Source organism: Ictalurus furcatus, chromosome 16 (assembly GCF_023375685.1).
Source record: "Ictalurus furcatus strain D&B chromosome 16, Billie_1.0, whole genome shotgun sequence".
NCBI classification, from domain to species: domain Eukaryota; kingdom Metazoa; phylum Chordata; class Actinopteri; order Siluriformes; family Ictaluridae; genus Ictalurus; species Ictalurus furcatus.
This window is the reverse complement of record NC_071270.1, coordinates 4,289,157-4,309,436: the sequence shown is the minus strand read 5'-3', so window position 1 is coordinate 4,309,436 and position 20,280 is coordinate 4,289,157. Positions and strand designations below refer to the sequence as shown.

Below are 20,280 nucleotides of genomic sequence, written 5' to 3'. Positions count from 1 at the left end.
TGTATCTTCCATAACTGTTCAGAAAAATATCAATTATTAGTCCACAATAGTGTGCTGTTTATCTGAAAGCAGTATGATAGCTTAACACTTATTATAACAATCAATGTGTTTAGTGTCTGATGCTGACTCCAAAATCCATTTTCATATAAATACAATCTATTATCCTCAATCCTCACATAAAGTTCAGCATTTCCAGCTAGCTAACTGACTAACTAGCTAACTGCCTGACTAGCTAACTGCCTGACTAGCTAACTGACTGAGTAGCTAACTGCCTGACTAGCTCACTTTTGTCTGCACTGCATGACTCATTGTACACGTCACTGACTAACTAGCTAACTGACTAACTAGCTAAAGTTTGTCTGCACTGCATGACTCATTGCACACGTCACTGACTAACTAGATAACTGATTGACTAGCTAACTGACTGACTAGCTAAAGTTTGTCGGCACTGCATGACTCATTGCACACGTCACTGACTAACTAGCTAACTGACTGACTAGCTAAAGTTTGTCTGCACTGCATAACTCACTGCAAACGTCTTTACCATAACAACCAATTTGGTACTGCAAGTAATTATGACTACAGTCCAAACTAAAGGAGCAACACAATGACCCTATCTGTATTAAACCTGAGGTGGGCGTGGCCTAATCTGGAAGGTGTTTATTTATTCATTTTTCAATTTATCATTAGCCCTGGGAACACTAGACAGCTGTGCAAACTGTGGAAACGTCAATGGAAACTGTTACATTCTGACAATTCCTCAACCTCTGCTACATCACATATGTTACCCCGACAGAACCGTTTTTTATTTTTATTTTATGTATTTATTTATTTTTTAATCCTGATCGCACTGTTATTATTTTTATTATTTTTGTTTGTATCTTCCCAATATATTTTACCAGTCAGTTACTAAGGACTGTTCAGTAATGAATATAGCATACAGTATACTGTACAAGTGGACGTCATAACAGGGAGACTAAAGAGACGCTAAAGTGTCTCTGACACCCTCTAGTGGATGGCTGCAGTATCGTTTTTAACCCCGCCCACTCCCTTGTTAGTGAATGTAAAAAGATCCAATTTTAAGTTACATCTTAACAAATTATTTTCAGGTATATTGTTCTGTCATTCAGTTGATATTGATCTCTCTTTCAATATTCTTCCTTATGATAAATGCATCTTATAGGAGTTATTTGATAATTAATAAAAGGGCGTGGTTGATGAGGTGACAGTTTTGTGTTGGACTGGTCTCTACTGTGCAGACTCTATAGACAAATTTTCGCAAGATGGAGACCCGCATTTTGACCAAATAGAGTTTAAAAACTGCACAATGGGAGTAAATGGAACCGTGTTGTCCACTCATGCATGCAGTCATTATTGCTGCCACATGTTCATGTTAATGAAATGTGGACTTTCTCGCTTGAGTCTGCTTGAAAGTAAAAACCCCCTGTTTGTGAGACTTTTTGTGTTCTGCAGAATCCCAGTCCTGATGCACACCCCTAGATACTGCCAAGCTTTCAAAAACATCAAAAAACAAAACAGAAGGATTGTTCACCTCCTATTCATATCTGTATTTGTATTCATTTAGATCACATCCATCCATTTTCTGCACCGCTTATCCTACACAGGGTTGTGGGGAGCCTGAAGCCTATCCAAGGCGGGAGACAGCCTGGATGGGATGCCAACCCATCACAGGGCACAATCTCACACCCATTTACACACTACAGACAATTTTGAGAAGCCAGTCAGCCTACAACACATGTCGTTGGACTGGGGGAGGAAACCAGAGTACCCAGAGGAAATCCCTATAGGGCGGAGGCTAGAATTGAACCCCGAACCCCGCAGGTGCGAGGCATATGTGCTTTTAATAAAAATCAAACGTTAAAAATCAGATTTCTACTGCTGTTTGAATCATGTCATATGTGTGTGTGTGTGTGTGTGTGTGTGTGTGTGTGTGTGTGTGTGTGAGTGTATACTGTCTTAGATCAGTAAAATATCTGATGCATGGTCATGTGACCACAAACGAATAAACACACCACCATCGTCTTCATCCTGTACTTATATTACTTCATCATTTCCAAAATAACATCAGTCAAATCTGCTCAAACAGTAAAAGCTTGCAAGAACATGGCCTTTTTACTGCAAATATCGATCGGCTCACAAATATGACTTTTTATTCGTTACTGTTTGTGATGTTGTGAAGTTATTGATCGCTAAAATGTGACCTGTGGATTGTTTCCGGTCAGAAGGTGTTTCACATGTATGACAAATTAACATGAAAATAATGCTTGTAAAGTGAGCGACATTAACTAACACACACACACACACACACACACACACACACACACACACACTGATCCAGCTCCCAAGGCACCACGCTATAAGCCTGGCAGCTTCCTCTCCATCTGCAGTCTGTCTCAGCACTCCAGCAGCTCTTCTGTTATAAAATATTAAAGGCAGCTCTTCCTTCTCCTGTAAATTTTGCAAATTTTTTACCCACAATCCTACACAGGTCACATATAAGCCCTCTCTGTCAAGAAACGATAGTTTAGTACATTAAAATATATATATATATATATATATATATATATATATATATATATATATATATATATATTTGTTTATTTATTAGATAGGTTAATTGAATATACACACATCTATGAGAGTCTACAGTGAAGTAATTGAGCAAACAAGCCGAGAACTGTCGAGCCGTGTGGTCCATGTGGGTTTCCTCTGGGTTTTCCGGTTTCCTCCCGCCTTCCAAAAACATTCCAGGGTGTGTTCCCAGGGTAGAGTCCGGATACACTCCGAGCCCGAGCGGGATAAAGTGCTTGCTGAAAGAAGATGAGTGAAACGAGAACGGAAACTGCAGACTGAAAGGGTTTTAGTGCAGAAAGCGGTGACGAGTTCCAGGGTTCAGGGAGATAAGAATAGAAATCCGTCTGTCACTCTTCACATAAAAAAAAGGGAAAAGAATGCTGAAACATTTGCCCACAGACTTTCAACTACACAGAGATGATGATAATGATAACATGGAATCATTTTACAGTGTGAATTGAGGTTTAAATGTACATTAATAGTATAGAAGAAATAGACTTGGTGTGTGTGTGTGTGTGTGTGTGTGTGTGTGTCTGTGTGTGCATCTGAATGTGTATGTTTAATGCGTTTAACATAAAAGTAATCTGTAGTGACACGTGAAAATAATCACATGCCGATCAGCTCCATCACGTGTACACCTCAAGGTCAAACTTTATGATGATTTAATATGCAAGCATTCATTATTAACACGTGTAAAAGTCCTTGCTCTGCATATTTTTGCTAAGGAGATGTGCTGCTGATGCTGAGGCTGACGTTTCAGGGAAATTACAGTGAAAGGTGAAAAAACCTTCGTAGCTAAATGATTAAATATTAAGCTAGTGCCATTAGCACGGTGAAGTGTACATGCAGAATTTGTATTCATTTAATTGTTTAAATGGATTGTTTTTTTTTTACACTACAGATTTCCAGTGCGAAATAAAAATCACACATGAGAAATTTTTTGCATCGTGATGTCTAATGTCTAAAGGGGCGGGGCTTCATTCTGAATGGTCCACGATGAAGTAAGAAAGATTCTCAAAAGAAAAAAGATGATTCAAATCCTGGAGGAAAGTGTTGGACGTAGTAAACGTTCAGTTCGATGTTATTGTGTTTGTACGGAGTATGATTAGGGGTCCTGGGATGAGCACCAGGACAGTCTTTACGATTACAGCAGCAGCTCATTATTCTGAGGTGAGATCTTGGGTGTAAACTATTTTCTTGGAAATTTTTTCAGGGTCTGTGTGGAACTCCAGCGGTGTAAAACATTGTACACTGAGTCCAGAAGGTAACGCAGAAAAGAGAAGCATTTTTTACATCCCTAAAGTGTATTTTATCTCTGTTTCACTCTCTCTGCAAAACGCTCCATGTTATAATGTGAGTGTAGCTAATTTGCATATTTATTACATCATGCTCTTTATGCATGCGCATACACGTGTTCCTGTTAGACTATAAATGCTAAAGTCGGCCATTAAACAGTGCAATAATCGTTCCTCTTATAGGCACAGTGTAATTGAAAAAGAAAAGCAAAAATCTCTTGCTATGTTGAAAATGAGTGGAGAGAGAGAGACTAAATATGATTGCTGTCTCTATTGGTTTCTCTTTCTCTCTGTGTCCTATTGTCTTATTTTCCTCTTTCGTTTGTCTTTCTATCTTTCCCATTATTTTTTCACTCTTACCATCCTCTCTCTCTCTTTTCATCCTGTTCTCCTTCTCTATCCCTTTGTCTCTCTGATGTATTAGCATATAGCCTCTGTATCTCTCCTTCTTTTCTACTTTTTCCTCTCCTGTCATCTCTTGCTTGCTCAATCTTTCTCTTTTCCTTTATTCTCTTAACATTTTGTTGTCTTTATCTTTCCGTCTCTCCCTCTTTCTTTCTTTCCTCTGCCTGTTGCTCAATGTTTCTCCCTTATCCATAATTTTACTTACCATTTTTCTGTCTCTCTATTTCTGTCTCTGCCTGTCTCTCTGTCTCTCTCACTGTCTCTATCTGTTTTTCTCGCTCTCTCTTTCTGAATCTCTCTCTCTCTCTCTCTCTCTCTCTCTCTCTCTCTCTCTCTCTCTCTCTGAGGGATGAGTGCAGTGGTGTGTGGAAAACTGAGCCAGAGGTGCAGGGAGATAAAAATACAAATAAAGCCCTAAAGCCTTTGAATGCAGAGAGAAGCGAGTGAGACAATAAACAAGCGAGGAAGAAGAAAAAGAAGGGAGAAGAAAGCCAGTCAGGCTTGAGATGACGGAGGAAAAAAAGCAATTTAGCTGTGAACCAGCTCAGCAAAAAGAGATATTGCTTTGCTGCTTCTCTGGAGGGCTTTCTCTCTCTCTCTCTCTCTCTCTCTCTCTCTCTCTCTCTCTCTTTCTCTCTCTCTCTCTCTTCATTTTAGAAACAGACATATTAAACTTCATTTCTAAAACCTCTCCTCCTAGATAATTTATATTTCCATATCTCCCTTCATCTTCAATATAATCCCTCCTTCCTCCTTTACTCCTCTGGGATCTCTGTGAACATGAAGCAGTGGAAGATCAGAGGTTAAAGCTCAGAAGGTTGTGAGTTTACATCCCGCTTCTGTCACGCTGTCGCCACTTAACCCTTAACCTTCGACTCAATTACAATTCCCTTCAGATAAAAGCGTCTGAACAATGGGAAAATGGAAACGTCTCTTCAGCAAGAGCTCTGTCCCAGGATATCAGACTTCCCTTCCTTATTTCCAGCTCCACCATCTCCTCACACGGCTATTGACTGAAAAAAGCGGCATTAAAAAACTTACGTACCCAATAGAGCCAATGATCTAATGATTAATCATTTTTTAATATTAAATATTGATTTTCCATATAAATCTTAAACTGACAGAATTGCTTTTATTATAAATGATGTCAGTTTAGATGAAGATTTGTATGAATATTTAAAACAATATACATCCTATATAATAAAAAAGAATACAATTTTATATCTTTATTGAGTCAAATTAATATACATTTTATAGGCCAAAAGCTTTGAAAGCATCAACAATGATAGTGGAATAATGAAATAATATTTATATTAATGCACAACAGAGAGTGCTGAACACCAGAACTTTTCTCTTAGTTCACTGGCTTCATTGCAATAAATGAAACCGAATCGTGGTATGGTTATGGGATGAAAATAATGATTATGTGAGAGAAAAAACATTCTAAACATCTCTTTGCACATGACCCTAACAATCTTTTAGTGTTAATACTCTATATCACCGGTCCTGGAGAACTGTCTGTCCTGCACTGTTTAGTGTTTTTCCTTCTCTAACAAGGAAAACAGTAATATGCATAGAACATGGGTTCTCTGGACCAGGGTTGAGAAGCTGTGCTCTACATAATATATCTTTTAACCCATAATTATAATATAATTGTATTCTATTCTTATATTTCAGAACTATTTTGTAAACTGAATAAAATAAAAACGGGTTGCTTTGAAATGTAGTTTTAAAAGTTTACTGAAAATCAAATCACAAACCAATGGCAATAAATGTGAACGTAAGGTTGCTGGTTAAAGTTTATGTCGCCATCTGCTGGTTCATGGGCTTCATTCCAGCAGTTGAGTAAAAAGAAATAATCCTGACGTGGTTAAGAGACTAAAATAATGATTATGAGGTGAGAGAGTTTTTTTTCCCCATGGGATGTTCTACTTTAAGAAAACAAAATCCCTTTAGCAATCTTTTATTTTTATTACCCTTCATAATTGTACTCCACCTAATAGCCTATTCTAGCACTATATCCTGTAAATTTAGTTTAATAAATATCTATTGAAGTTAAAATCAGAAGATGAAATTTAATAAATATGAAATTGAAGCTAATGGATTAAATTTGTGGCGCCATCTGCTGGCTGATTGGCTTCATTGCAGTTCATTGCTGTGGTATTTTTTATTTATTTATTTATCGTGAGATAAAATAATAATAAAAAAGATTATACAGGGAAAATAAATTTTTGTGGGATTTTATATGTTAAATGTTATCATATAAATATATTACTAAATACCCAGTCTTCCAGTTTTTACTACTCAAATATAACTACTCTTTCAATACATAATTATAATATACTCCACTTAATATTATAGCACTGTTGATAGGCTATGTGATCTAAAAATTATCTGTTGCTTAAAAAAAAAATTGCATAACATTTTTCATTTTACGTCACGAAAAGTCTCGTTAAGTCTCGTCTGATTTTTTTTTTGTGGCGCCATCTGCTGGTTCTTTCTTTTCATTGCAGTAGTTTAATAAAAACAAATAGGATGTGGGCGTAGACAAGTTTTTGTTTATTTGGGAGTTCGAAATAATGATCATGCAGGGGAAAAAAGGATTTTGATTGGGATTTTCATATTTAAATAAGTATTTTTAAGGCACTGTTGATCCGCTGGTTGAATAATAATAATAATAATAATACAAAACTGGTTGCCTTAAATTTATTTTATAAAGTTTACTGTAAGTCAAATCACAACCTCCCCGTCAGATTATCAGTACCATGTCACTCCCTTTCATTTTCTGCTAAAAGCAGCTCTGAGAAACGAAACGAAAGCGAAAGTGTGAGTTTACACTGAACGAGCAGAACTTCCGTCTCAGTGCCAGACTACCGCATTCAGTGCCGGACTTCAGGGGGATCAACATGGAGAACTACCCTTATCCACTACTCGTGGAGGGAGATTGGTCCTCTGTCAACGCTAAAACACTCCAAAGCAAAGTTCACATTTATTTTCAGAGCAAAAAGAAATCTCAGGGAGGAGACTGCGTCATCAAATGGTCCGATCGGAGCTGTACGGTCTTCTTCAAATCAGAAGAAAGTGAGTTAAACTCCTCTAACATCTAACAGAAACAGATCAAGTTTATCTGTTCAAATGTTTATAGTTGTTTCATGTAGGGTGTGAACCCTAGTGTTGACACTTGTGTGGTGTTTAAGTAGAATACAGAGTGTTGATTGAACACCTAGAGGGTGGAATGAATACCAACACTGTTATTAAACCAACAGATCAGATTTATGAGAATGGTGAGAAATCTGAAAAAAATTTAAAAAATAAACACATAAAATAAAAAGTATAAGGTGTTAATTCATCACTGTAAGAATGATCTCAGCTCTGATGGTGTCACATGGATTATTTATTTTTGCTGTATGCAGTTAAACACCATGGGAACACAGTAATCCAGACAGAAACATAATACTATCATAATACTACAATACTATAAACACCATCTTGAATGTTTATCTCCTTGTTGATTATGTATGCTTGTCTCTCAGTCCGAGATCAAGTTCTCGCTAAGGCTGAGCATGCAGTACTCATCGAGAAACAGGAGGTGAAGCTGACGGTGTCCAAACCGGATTCAGAGGCAGTAAGTGAACAGTTTGGTCTTTCTAAAAAAAATTTTATTAATTTTTTAATTTTGTTTTAATTTCCCATATTACCTTAAAGTATTCAGCCTTTGATTGCTAGTGCAACAAGTTTTTTTTTTTTATACAGAAAAGTAATCTGCCTAACGAATTGCTCTGCAGTTTTAAACTGAGTGTGACATTTCAGAGCGTACACATTTCTTTGGATTAGTCTAATTTCTATTTGTGATGTGACACAATTGCACAGTATGTATGCTAAGTATGCTGAAACACTGGAAGAACAAAAATGGATCCTCCAGCCAGTAGGGTGTGGAGATACACGAGCACTCGGAAAGTGGAGTTTGTACTTTTAAACTTGTTTACAACACTGTGGTAAAATGACATGGAGCTTCATCTGGGTATGTTAAACATGCTTATGGTTTTTATAGGCTAAAACAGGAAGTGATGTGTCAGCGGGAGCTCTGCAAACAGGTGAGGAAATGTTTACACATTAATTCTGCATTTAAAAAAAAAGAAGTATATCTGCTTTGGGAAGAACTATGCTTTATGCAAATATGCAAATACAAATACTTTTCTCCTTTACATAGCTAGCTCAACTCCTGGTAGTGTTGACTACCACTACCCCTCCGAAACTATTGGAACGTCAAGGCCAGTTAATTTTTTTGGTGCTGTACACCAAAGACGTTTGGGTTTGAGATCAAAAGCTGGAGATGAGACGAAAGTTTAGGATTTCAGCTTTTATTTCCTGGTGTTTACATCTAGATGTGTTTAAACAACATAAAATATAGACCTTTTTGCCTCAGACTACCCAATTTTTAGGCAAGCAGAAGTATAGGACTTGAAGTATATTAGTAAATAGTAAATAACACTTAATATTTGGTTGTATATCCCGTGCTTGCAATAACTGCATCAAGCCTGTGACTCACTGACACCAAACTGTTGCTTTTTTCTTTTGTGATGCAGTTCCAGGCTTTTACTGCTGCTTCTTTTAGTTGTTGATAGTTTAAGGGGGTTTCTCACTTCAGTCTCCTCTTCAGGAGGTGAAGTGCTGCTCAAGTGTTAAGGTCTAGTATGATCAGTGTATATATGTATATGGGCAAAGAATGGGCAAGTGTAAGGATCTGAGTGATAGATGACTGGGTCAGAGCATGTCCAAAACGATAGGTCTTGTGGGATGTTCTTGTATCTACTAAAAAGTGGTCCAAGGAAGGACAAACGGTTTTCCGGCGACAGGGTCATGGGCGCCCAAGGATCATTGATGCGTGTGGGGAGCGAAGGCCTGTCTGGTCAGATCCCACAGAAGATCTACCATAGCACAAATTGCTGAAAAAGTTAATGTTGGCTCTGATAGTAATGTGTCAGAACACACAGTGCATCATAGCTGCAGACGGGTCAAAGTGCCCATGCTGACCCCTGTACACAATATTAGGCAGCTGTTTTTAACGTAATGGCTGATCTATGATCTAAAACAGCTATTATTTCATTGCTGTTCATTTCCAGCTGCGAGGACAACCTGCAGTGTGCGAGTGGATAACGTACCTGCTGATGCCATCACCAACAAGGAACTTCTGGAGCTGTACTTTGACAAGTGGGGTGGACCTGTAGAGAAAATCATCACAAATCCAGAGGAGAAAACCATTATTATTACATTCCGCTCACAAAATGGTATGAAACATGTGTAGACATTCAGTCACTTCAGAAGTGCTGCTATAGTGGAGTTTTAGTAGTATTGTGTTTCAAGCTTAAGCCATTTGAGATGAATCTGAGAAAAGTAAGGAATGAAACATTATTGTGCTGTGCCCCAAATGGATTCATTTTCCCTAACAGCATGTCCTGGACATTTGAAATGCCTTTTTTCTCTTCCAGTTTGGTAGCAATAACTCCTGCTTAAATTGTACCATTTGAAAAATGCTGCTGCTGTGAAGTTAAAACATTAAAACATCTGTTGCTTAGCTTTATAATGGTATTAGAACCTGCAAATCAATCTTATATTATCCTAATATTTGGAACACAATGACCTGGAGACAGTTTGGCACCATTATCTGGATTGAGTGCTATGATTCTAGCACTGTGTCATGTGTATTTACATGGCTTTCCTTCGACATTTTAGCTGCAAAGAGAATTTTGGAGAAGACTGATCACACTTTATTCAGTCAGCCAGTCACCATGTGCCCATACCGTAAGTCCTCCTTCTTTCACAGAAGAATAGAAGCACTCTATTAATTTTGTGTCATGTAAGAAAGTAAACACCTTGTTTTCTGTATTTTGGCCTCCAGATGGTCTTGATGTGAGTCAGACTGAAGCCAGTGAGAGTTTGGAAGACACTAAATGGTGCAGTGCTGTGGTTCTGGAGAATGTTCCGGAAGACATTAACCAAGAGTACCTCAGTCTTTTAGTGGGAAGTATCGGCAGTCATTCTGAAGATGAATATTCCTTAGAGTTAATTCCAGAATCAAGCACTGCTGTTGTGACCTTTAATGACCCCAGCGGTATGTCCTTAACCTGCAGTGTGACATAATGCCAGATTTTAGTAAATAAAAAATGTCCAGACTGAATTTAAGGATAATTTTCTTTTCTTTCAACAGCTGTAGAAAAGTTTCTTACAGAATGTGGAAATAACAGAAAGGTCCAGAAGTACGGTCTCAAAGCCCGGCGCCTGGAAACAAGTAGACGCGTTAAAGTGGAGAACCTGCCTGCTCAGTGCAATGATGAATTTCTAGAACTTTACTTTGAAAAGCATGTAGGAAAAGTGGAACGTATCAAGGCAATGGCAGATGAGCAAGTCGCTATCGTCACCTTTAGTGATCAACAGGGTAAATCATTTGTCTTTTAATTGTACACATTTATTTGTCAAGTTGTCACAATTAGCATTTTGATCTATACTCACCAACAACTTTATTAGGAACACCTGTACACCAGTGCATTTGTACACAGTATATTACCTGGCAGCAGTAACAAATCCTGCAGATACAGGTCAAGAGCTTCAGATGATGTCGACATGAAACATCAGAATTGGTTGGAAGATTGTATTTGTGAAATGACTCGGGTCATTAACGAGTCATTTAGCACCAGGTTCGACACAAACTTGCAGTGCACAATTGGAGAGAGTATGGCGCTCATCCGGCCGCACCCTGGCCCGTTCGCGAATGGCTCTGCTCGCCGGGGGCCCCCACAGGGGACTCCCTGGCTACCCCAGACCAACCGAAGATCCGCAGCGCTGCGGTATCATTACGTTTAGGCGGGATTCTGACTTAGAGGCATTCAGTCATAACCCCACAGATGGTAGCTTCGCACCAGTGGCTCCTCAGAAAAATGGCCATGTAACTGGACAGTTGACAGCTGCTCTTCAAATGTCCAGTTTGGGTGAGCCTGTGCCCTCTTTTGCCTCAGATTCCTGTTCTTGGCTGACAGGATGAGATCTTCTGCTGTTGTAACCTGTCTTCCTCAAGGTTCAACATGTTGTGCGTTCTGAGATGCTTTTTGGCTTATCAGTGTTACAAAGAGTGGTTATTTGAGTTACCATAACCTTGCTGTCAGCTTGAACTAGTCTGGTCATTCTCTTATGATGCTCTCATCAGCATCAACATTTCTGTCTGCGGAACTGCAGCTCATTTAATTTTTTTTGGTTTGTTATTTAGCACAATTCTGTGTAAAATTCTAGAGACTGTTGTGTGTGTGGAAATCCCAGGAGATCAGCGCTTTCTGAAATACACAAAGCAGCCGATCTGGCACCAACAACCGTGCCATGGTCAAAGCCACTGTGATCACATTTTCCAAAGTGAACATTAACCGAAGCTCTTGACCCGCATCTGCATGATTTGATGCGTTAAACTTCTGCCACATGGTTGGCTGGTTACATAACTGCAAGGATTTTTTGGAGTACAATGGCCAGTGAGTGTATTTTGGCCCCCCATGCAAAATCACTAGATAAGTTTAAGGTGAATTTGTGTATCACTGTGTGGAACTAATAAGGAATATTGACATTCTGATTAACCACACTTGATTACATATGCAGATGATATTAAATACCCCAAAATGCATTATATTTGTATAGAGTATATAATAAACCTCTTTCATCATTCTTTTTTAGCTGTTCAAAAAGCCCTGGGAAAAAAACAGCTTATTTGCAACACCCAAGTTGATATATATCCATATTACACCTCCTTGGGTTCCGCCTTGTATGGCAAAGACAGAGCAACATGGACCATCCCCAAACCATTTACAGATAAGATCCATCCTGCCATCAGAGAATTCCTCCAGAAGAAGGGACAAATCTCCTCCATCTGTAATCAGATGAGCTCACACTTCTGCCAAGTGAACATGGACAATGATGACGTCCTGTTCAGTCCTCTTCCTGCCCTGCTCAGACAAAAGGGTATAACCAAAAAGCACATAGACAACTGGAAGCAAGACACCATAGATGCTTTCAAAAACATCCTCTCCAGCTTTGGTGTTTTTGAGTATGCGGTGATCCCTTCAGTATGGACTGCAGTAGAGAAAGACATCCGGTCAGTTGTAAAAGATAAAGCTGTCCTGGAGGTGGATTTCTCAACAGGATGCCTGACTCTGGCAGGAATGGCCAACGATATTAACATATTGAAACCGATATTGGAGAAAGTTTTAAAGGAAGCATCACTTCAGATGGAGAGAGACATGAACAAGACCTCCAGCAGCATTAATATGTCCCCTGGCATATTCTTCTTATTTCAGCAAGAGGGACTGCAACACAGCGCTTCAGCCAAATATCCACAGCTGGAACTGATGTACAAAAAAGACACCAATCAGTTAACGTTAACTGGGCTTCCTGTGGAAATTATTGACATCAAGAATATGATCTTAGAGAGACAATTGTGCATGAAAAAGAAGACCCTGAAAATGGACTCTTCATTACTGGAGTTCTTGAGATCTGTGGACTCTGAGGAAATGTCAGGAGATCTGTTCATATCCAAGCGAATTAGTGCAGTCTACAGATTTGAAAATGAGAACATTGTTTTGACCGCAAGTACAGACAAAGCATTGACTGAGGCTGAGGAGAAGCTTTATACAACAATGACATTCCAGAGCCTTTCTGTAGAAGACCAAGATCTGCTTGGTAAGCCAGAATGGCAGGCTCTCACTAATGAGCTGTATGGTACATACAACTTATCCAGGAAGAAAACAGTGCTCATAAAATCCTCAAGGAACGGGGTTGTAGTCTGTGGCTTTCAGGAACCGGTTAGAGAGGTTAGTAAAAGTCTGGAGCAATTTATTGATGCACACTCAAGGATAGAAGAGGCAGTTCGTGTCCAGACTTATGCCGTGGTGAAATTCATCAGAGAGAAGATGCCGCAGCTTTGGCAGAAATTTCAAAAGGGTGATGAACTGAACATAAAGTTTGACGCAAAAAGGCCATTGATTCGAGTGTCTGGAGAGCGTATTCATGTTCAGCCTGCACTAAATTCTTTTCAGAAAATTGCAAGAAGTCTCCACACTGATAGATTAACAATTAGAAAAGCAGGAGCCAAAAAGTATTTTGAGGAACAGGGAGCCATGGTCATGATGATGATAAAGGAACAAAGATTTGTGGTTGTGCTTGAGGATGCTTCTATGGAGGAAGAGGATGAGGAGAGTTACAATGAGGAGAGTGATGTTGAAGGTAGAGCGGAAGATTTTGGACAGCTTTTCTGTGAGGTTCAGACGCCTGGTGGGATTGTCATCAAAGTCCTGAAGGCTGATATCTGCCAATTTAAAGTAGATGCTGTGGTCAATGCTGCCAACGAGGACTTAAAGCACATTGGTGGTTTAGCATTAGCACTTCTGAATGCTGCAGGTCCATCTTTACAACAAAGCAGTGATCAATATGTAGCTAAAAATGGGAAACTGCTACCTGGGAATGCTATTACTACAGACGCAGGACACCTGCCATGCAAATATGTAGTGCATGCTGTAGGTCCCCGCTATTACAGTACTGACAAGTTTACTGCTGTGAAGAAACTGAGACAGGCTGTGAGGGAAAGTCTGAACCAAGCTGAGTTTAAGAGGTGCTCCTCTATTGCTGTTCCCGCTATCAGCTCAGGGATATTTGGCTTTCCCCTCGACCTCTGCACTGAGACGATTGCTCAGGAACTACATGCATACATTGAAGACCCAACGCACCAAGGTGGCAGGAACACACTGAAAGAGATCCACTTGGTGGACAATAATCCCACAACTGTCAATGCCATGGCTCAGGCTGTTAAAAAGGAGTTTACAGACTTCAAACCCAGAATGACATTTCCACAGCAAATGGGCCGTGGCAGTGGTCACCGTAGTCGTGGTTACCACGGTCAGAATTATCGTGGTCGTGGAAACCGAGGTCAGGGATATCGTGGACAAGGTGCTGATAGACATCGAGACATTGGGGCAAGGGGTAATGACTCACGAATGTACAGGGCAAAAGATTCTGAGGATTTTGAGACTCAAAGACGGCCATACTCAAACCCACGATTGAGAACCCAATTTGAGGACATGGACAGGTCAGGGTCAGGGTTTCTTGAAGCTCAATCCACAAAAGAAGGACTGAAAATCATACTAAAGAAGGGGAATATCCAGGATGCACGTGTAAGTAACTATTCACAGCCGACAGAAAAACTCATAAATTTTTTTTTACTCAAAAATTAAAGGCAAGCTACCTGGTGTCTGGTGTCTTCCAGAGATGGATTTCAACATTTATCTTTGGTGTTTATGTTACAGTCTGATGTAATTGTCAATACCGTCTCAGAAGACCTGGACCTCAGTAAAGGTGCCGTCTCCAAAGCACTACTCAGCGCTGCTGGTCCTCAACTCCAGGCTGAAACTTATTCTCATCTGAAATCATTTCGGACTCCCAGTCCGAATCATGGAGACATAGTGGCCACTAATGGCTATAACTTAAATTGTCTAAAGGTCTTCCATACAGTTTGTCCATTTTGGAGTGGAGGGCATAGATCAGAAGATGAGGTGACTGCAGACTTTGTAGATGTTTAAGGGATTCTATATATCCATAAAATTATTATTTTTAAATTATTATTATTATTTTCATTGCAGTGTATATGCAATATAGCACTGTGTTGGATGAAATAATTGGATTTTTATTTTTTTCTAATAGATTCTCAAAGGAATCATTCAAAAGTGCCTGATAAAAGCCGAGAACCAGAAAATGGCTTCGATTTCATTTCCAGCCATCGGCACGGGGAACCTTGGCTTTCCTAGAGATGTTGTGTCCAGCATTTTCCTAAGTGAGATTCGTGCCTTTAGTGCTGGAGATTCTCCTCAGTACCTTAATGAGGTGACCGTGATTGTGCATCCGTCAGACAGCGAGACTGTCCAGGTATTGGAGAAAGTTGGTCACCTTTTCATGATTTGGCTAATCCGTGTGTGGCTTATAATAATTACATTTTTGTCACAGTGCTTTGTAAAGAGCTTCAGAGGTGAATGGCAGGGTTCCACCATGAAAGGAGCACATGCTGTTCAGCAATCACCACCTAAAAAACCACCTCCTGTTAGATCACCACAGTCTGCTGGTGAGCGTTTCTCCTGCTGCTATTAATCACATTTAATTATTAAGCTTTCTGTTGGATTTTTACTCTACTGTAGTGATGAAGCATTTGTTTGAATTAAGGAATAAAAATATGAGTACTAACAGAGATGCTTTGGATGATTGTTTCAGCAGGTTTCATTGGAGCAGTTTCTACTCCTAGTCTTGGAGTGCACAAAATGCGGATAGGGCATCTGACTCTGGAGGTGTCATCAGGTGACATCACCAAAGAGAGCTGTGATGCAATCATTAATTCCTCCAATCAGTCGTTCTCTCTGAAATCAGGTAAACTCAGATTAGAAACTTATACTTTATTGTGGTATGATAAAAAATTACAAGACATTGTGACTCCACACCCTCACATCTCAAAATTTATTTCTATTTAACCACAACATCAAAATCCATTTATAGTTACATTTAATGTTGTGGATGTATGTGAAACAAGTTAGTCCCTGTTATTGTTTCAATTATAGCATCTAAAAATGGACTTTTTGTGTAACTTGGTGATTTAATCTGTATTTATATAGGAGTTTCCAAGGCCATTTTAGATGCTGCTGGGTTAGCAGTGGAAAATGAATGTGCACAGATTGGTATGTAAACCCTTTTGTTTTCCGTAATATATAATATTTTCTGGGCTAATTTTACATTATGATTTCTTAGAAACCCGGTTCATGTTGTGTACTTAATTTTTTTAAAAGTGGCATCAAAATCTCAGCAAGCAGACATGATCTGGACATCAGGAGGACAACTTCCATGCAGACACATTATTCACATTATAGGTCGAAACAATCCTGCAGACATCAAGAGTGTTGTTTACTCAGTATTAAAATCCTGTGAGGAAAAAAAGTTCTCCTCTGTTGCCTTTCCAGCACTTGGCACAGGTAGAGCCTGACACAGTCATCATTTCTAAGCATGGTTTCTTTATGTGTGAACTGTTACTAGGTGCTTTCAGTGCATATTTCTCAGTCATTGTTTCTCTTTTTTGGTGTCTAAATGAATAGGTCAAGGTGGGGCCCAGCCTTCTGCTGTTGCAGACGCCATGATTGAAGCCGTGATCGACTTTGTGAAGAAGAAAAAAGGCAAGTTGCAAATGGTAAAGTTCTTGATATTCCAGCCATCCATGGTGTCTGATTTCCATCAGAGCATGCTGAAGAGGCAGCAAGGAAGTGTCGAGGAGGAGGGTGGATTAATTGGCTGGTTTAAAGGTACGTTACTAAAACTAAAATCTGTAAAAATCTAAAAACTACATCTGTAAAACTTACCTACTTATTTTGCTCTACGTTTACTAAACCAAACATTGATCATGTTTTGGGGAACAATTAGGTACATTTGATGCTATGACCAACTTGTTTACTGGTGGTGGCTATGCAGAAGCATCTGCAAAAGAAGAATTTGTGTTTCTGGGTGAGGAGTTCGAGCCTGTCGTGTTTCAGCTGTGTGGAGAGAGTGAGGAGGACCTGAACGAGGCGAGAAACCTCATCACCAGCTTCATTGTGAAGGAGCATGTAAGCTCAAAAATCGAGGACTCTGCCATCAGCTATTTCAGCCAGGAGGAGGCTGACGTGCTGAGCAAACTGCAGAGGGAGCTCACGGTCAGCATCCAACTCTCAAAGAGCGGCCCTGAGCCGGCGTTCACTGTGGAGGGCCTGACACGAGACGTAGTAAAGGCTGAGAGCCAAATCCGTGACATGATCCGTAAAGTGGAGAAGAACATGACACGCCAACGTGAAGCCTTTATACTGAGCAGTCAAGTAGAGTGGCAGTATCAGGACCGCAGTGGGAACTTAGTGCCTTTTGATATTTTGACTAACTACGACCTGGAGCAGGCTTTTGTACTGAAACAGCCTCTTGTAAAGATCAACATCAATAATGACCCATATGATGCCAATTTAGCCTATGGGACGGCTAAGGGGAAACGTGGACAGATTGAACTGAAGAGGACTGATGTGAAACGTAAGACATGATACCAGAACTCATCATAATGGACAGTTGTATGAACCAAACTACTAGATATAGTAATTTCAGTTGGTATATTACTGTATGTTCATTACCTTTGAAGGAATTGTTTCATTATTTTCACTTGATCTTGTTTTCAAACTGATTCCTCATTTGAATTAATTAGTTTGCCTTTTTTTAAATAAAAGAAAGGAAAATTCTTCTTCTTCTTCTTCTTTTTTTTTTTTAGAACAAACTGTTTCTTTGCCCAGTAACTGGGACGACATGAAGGGAAATTTAGTTTTACGCGTTGCGATTCAACAAGGCAGTCAGGAATACACAGATGTGGAGAAGCAGTTCAGGAAAACCGGACTGACATCAAATATCCTCACAGTAAGTCATTTTTACAGAAAAGGCGACTCCATAAATTAGACATGTGTTGTGCATTGTTTTGTTTTAGTACCTGCGTATCAACCTACTAATTGTGCGATGTCTTCAGATTGAAAGAGTTCAGAATGAGACACTTTGGAAGAACTACATAAACCAGAAGGCGTACCTGGAAAAAAAGAACAAACACACAAACAATGAAAAGCTGCTTTTCCACGGCACCGGCGCTGATAATATTGATAAGATCAACGACCGAGGTTTCAATCGCAGCTATGCCGGGATGCATGGTAAGGGTGAAGAACTAGAAATGCGCTACATGAAAATAATTATAAAATAAGTCAAATCACTACTCCAGTAGAATAGCATCTAAGAGAATTTAACAGTGAATTTACAAATGTACTTTCACTAATATTTGTAATAAACTTTGTTTACATCGCACCTTTTCATGTCCAGTAAAGTTTCCAAGATCCTTACCAAAATATTCGATGGTTTTGAAATATAATTATCTTCTATTGTCCTCTTTTTAGGGGCCATGTATGGGAACGGTGTGTATTTTGCTGTTGATCCATGCTACTCTGCACGAGGTTACGCCAAGCCTGATCAGCAAGGTCACAAGCGCATGTATTTGGCTCGAGTGTTAGTTGGTGACTTTACCACAGGGAAAGCTGGTCTTATTGCACCTCCAGCCAAAAACTCCACCGGCACGGAGCAGTACGACAGCGTCACTGATGGCCAACAATCTATGTTTGTGATCTTTCATGATGTTCATGCCTATCCTGAATACCTAATCACCTTCCAGTAAGGGCTTTGTTTACCCTGACTGTATGACCTATGCTTTTCCTGCAGTTTATCACTGTTGGACTTTTAAAATGCCAAAAACAAACAAACAAACAAACAAAAAAATACATACAATACATACTATAGTGTGTGATATTGAGGGGAAAAAAAAATCATACACTTGATTCTGCAGAATTATTATTTTTAACTATAGAACACTAGTATAATGTAATGCGATCACATATTTACAGTTTCCTTCATGATTATTGAAGCCACTTTCATAAAATGCATATGTAATAAACAGCTCATGTACACTGCAAATTTATTACATCAGAAATTGTGGATTCCTTATATAAATAAAGAAATGTGCTGCATTCATGTGCATTTTGTTCATTTCATGTTCACATAGTTGCATTCTATCATTAAATATTTACAAATATAAATAGATGGTGAAGTAAGGTTCTGTCACTGTGTGGTCACGTTGATTTGTGTAGAAAATTGTGTTGTTAAAAGATGCTGTGATTGTTGAGGTCAATCAGTTTTACAGAGTACATCTAAGCACATCTCTATTACATTACACTTACATTTACATTTATTCATTTAGCAGACGCTTTTATCCAAAGCGACTTACAAATGAGAAAATACAAGCAAATAAGACCAGCGAGACTCTAATAAAACTTGTAGGAAGTTAATAAACATGTTATACTATATTGATTCCTGATAAACTGACTTAACTGTACAATCTTTGTATTTAACTTTTCAAATCATTGCTTGCTTCAATACTTGAGTGTATCTACACTGCCCTGTTTCAGAATGAATAAATGAACACATCAAAAAGCCAAGAAATGATTAGAAATCCAAAAGAACAGATTCTGGTTTCTTTTTTTCCCTCTTTAAATTTAGTACAATGCAATGTGTAATAGTTTTTGAACCATATAACTGGGGTATCCTCATTCAGATACAGTTCAGAATAGAAGCCTTTTAGAAAGTCAGACCTGTCACACATTCAAAGATCTACTGAAGGACCCTTTTGCTAAGGCATCGGTAATGCTCATAACTATCTTCTGTGGTTGAAGGATTCATAACTCGAAGAAGAAGGTAAAAAAAGAACACTGAACTGAACAATAAAAGTTTTCAAAGGTAAAAATTGTGGGTTTTCCGAAGAAAAAATATTTACCCAAAAAAGTAAATAGAAACTAGCAATAATTGATAGCGAGACTATTTTAATGTAAGCTAGTCAGTGTATAAACCTTTCCTTAACTGAAATTCCTCATGAAGTAATGACTCATGAAATATTGCCTGATTGCCAGGATTGAACTGCCAGGATTATCATTTTACACACTTGTGCTAAAGTAATCATTTTTCATTTCATAATGAAAACATATGATGAAAGTTAAAAAGCTATATAATAAAAAGCTAACACGGGCGAGCTAAAATGTAAAATCGACTAAGAAGTCGGAAACCCATCATTATTATGCAATTACTCACCAGCACAATGCCCTCTGTGCTCGGTGTACGGTGTATAAACAGCCCCAGACCATTATCCCTACTCCACCAAACTTCACTTTTAGCACTATGCATTCCAGTATAGGAACCTGGCATGGAAACCCATCTCCTGAAGCTCCAGACGCACAGTTCTTGTGCTGATGTTGCTTGGAGAGGCAGTCTGGAACTCTGTACTGAGTGATGAAACAGAGGTTAGGTGATTTTATTGCTCTGTAGGCTTTAT

At 39.0% G+C, this 20,280-nt stretch overlaps 1 protein-coding gene across 2 annotated transcripts; it reads left to right on the top strand.

The window, feature by feature from the left end:
* Window positions 1-7,170: 7,170 nt before the first annotated feature.
* Window positions 7,171-18,925, top strand: parp14rs4 (poly(ADP-ribose) polymerase family member 14-related sequence 4). Of its 2 annotated transcripts, none has more exons than XM_053645777.1 (19): window positions 7,171-7,376; window positions 7,829-7,920; window positions 8,347-8,389; window positions 9,419-9,583; window positions 10,029-10,097; window positions 10,195-10,407; window positions 10,504-10,731; window positions 12,009-14,497; window positions 14,630-14,875; window positions 15,024-15,245; window positions 15,324-15,438; window positions 15,585-15,737; window positions 15,980-16,042; window positions 16,151-16,333; window positions 16,454-16,657; window positions 16,776-17,405; window positions 17,638-17,780; window positions 17,887-18,061; window positions 18,302-18,925. In XM_053645777.1, exons 1-19 carry the CDS (start codon window positions 7,202-7,204, stop codon window positions 18,574-18,576), a joined length of 5,883 nt encoding a protein of 1,960 aa, XP_053501752.1. In that variant the 5' UTR covers window positions 7,171-7,201; the 3' UTR covers window positions 18,577-18,925. The 2 variants fall into 2 exon arrangements, with proteins under 2 accessions (XP_053501752.1, XP_053501753.1); XM_053645778.1 differs by having other exon boundaries at window positions 7,202-7,376; window positions 15,588-15,737.
* Window positions 18,926-20,280: the final 1,355 nt, after the last annotated feature.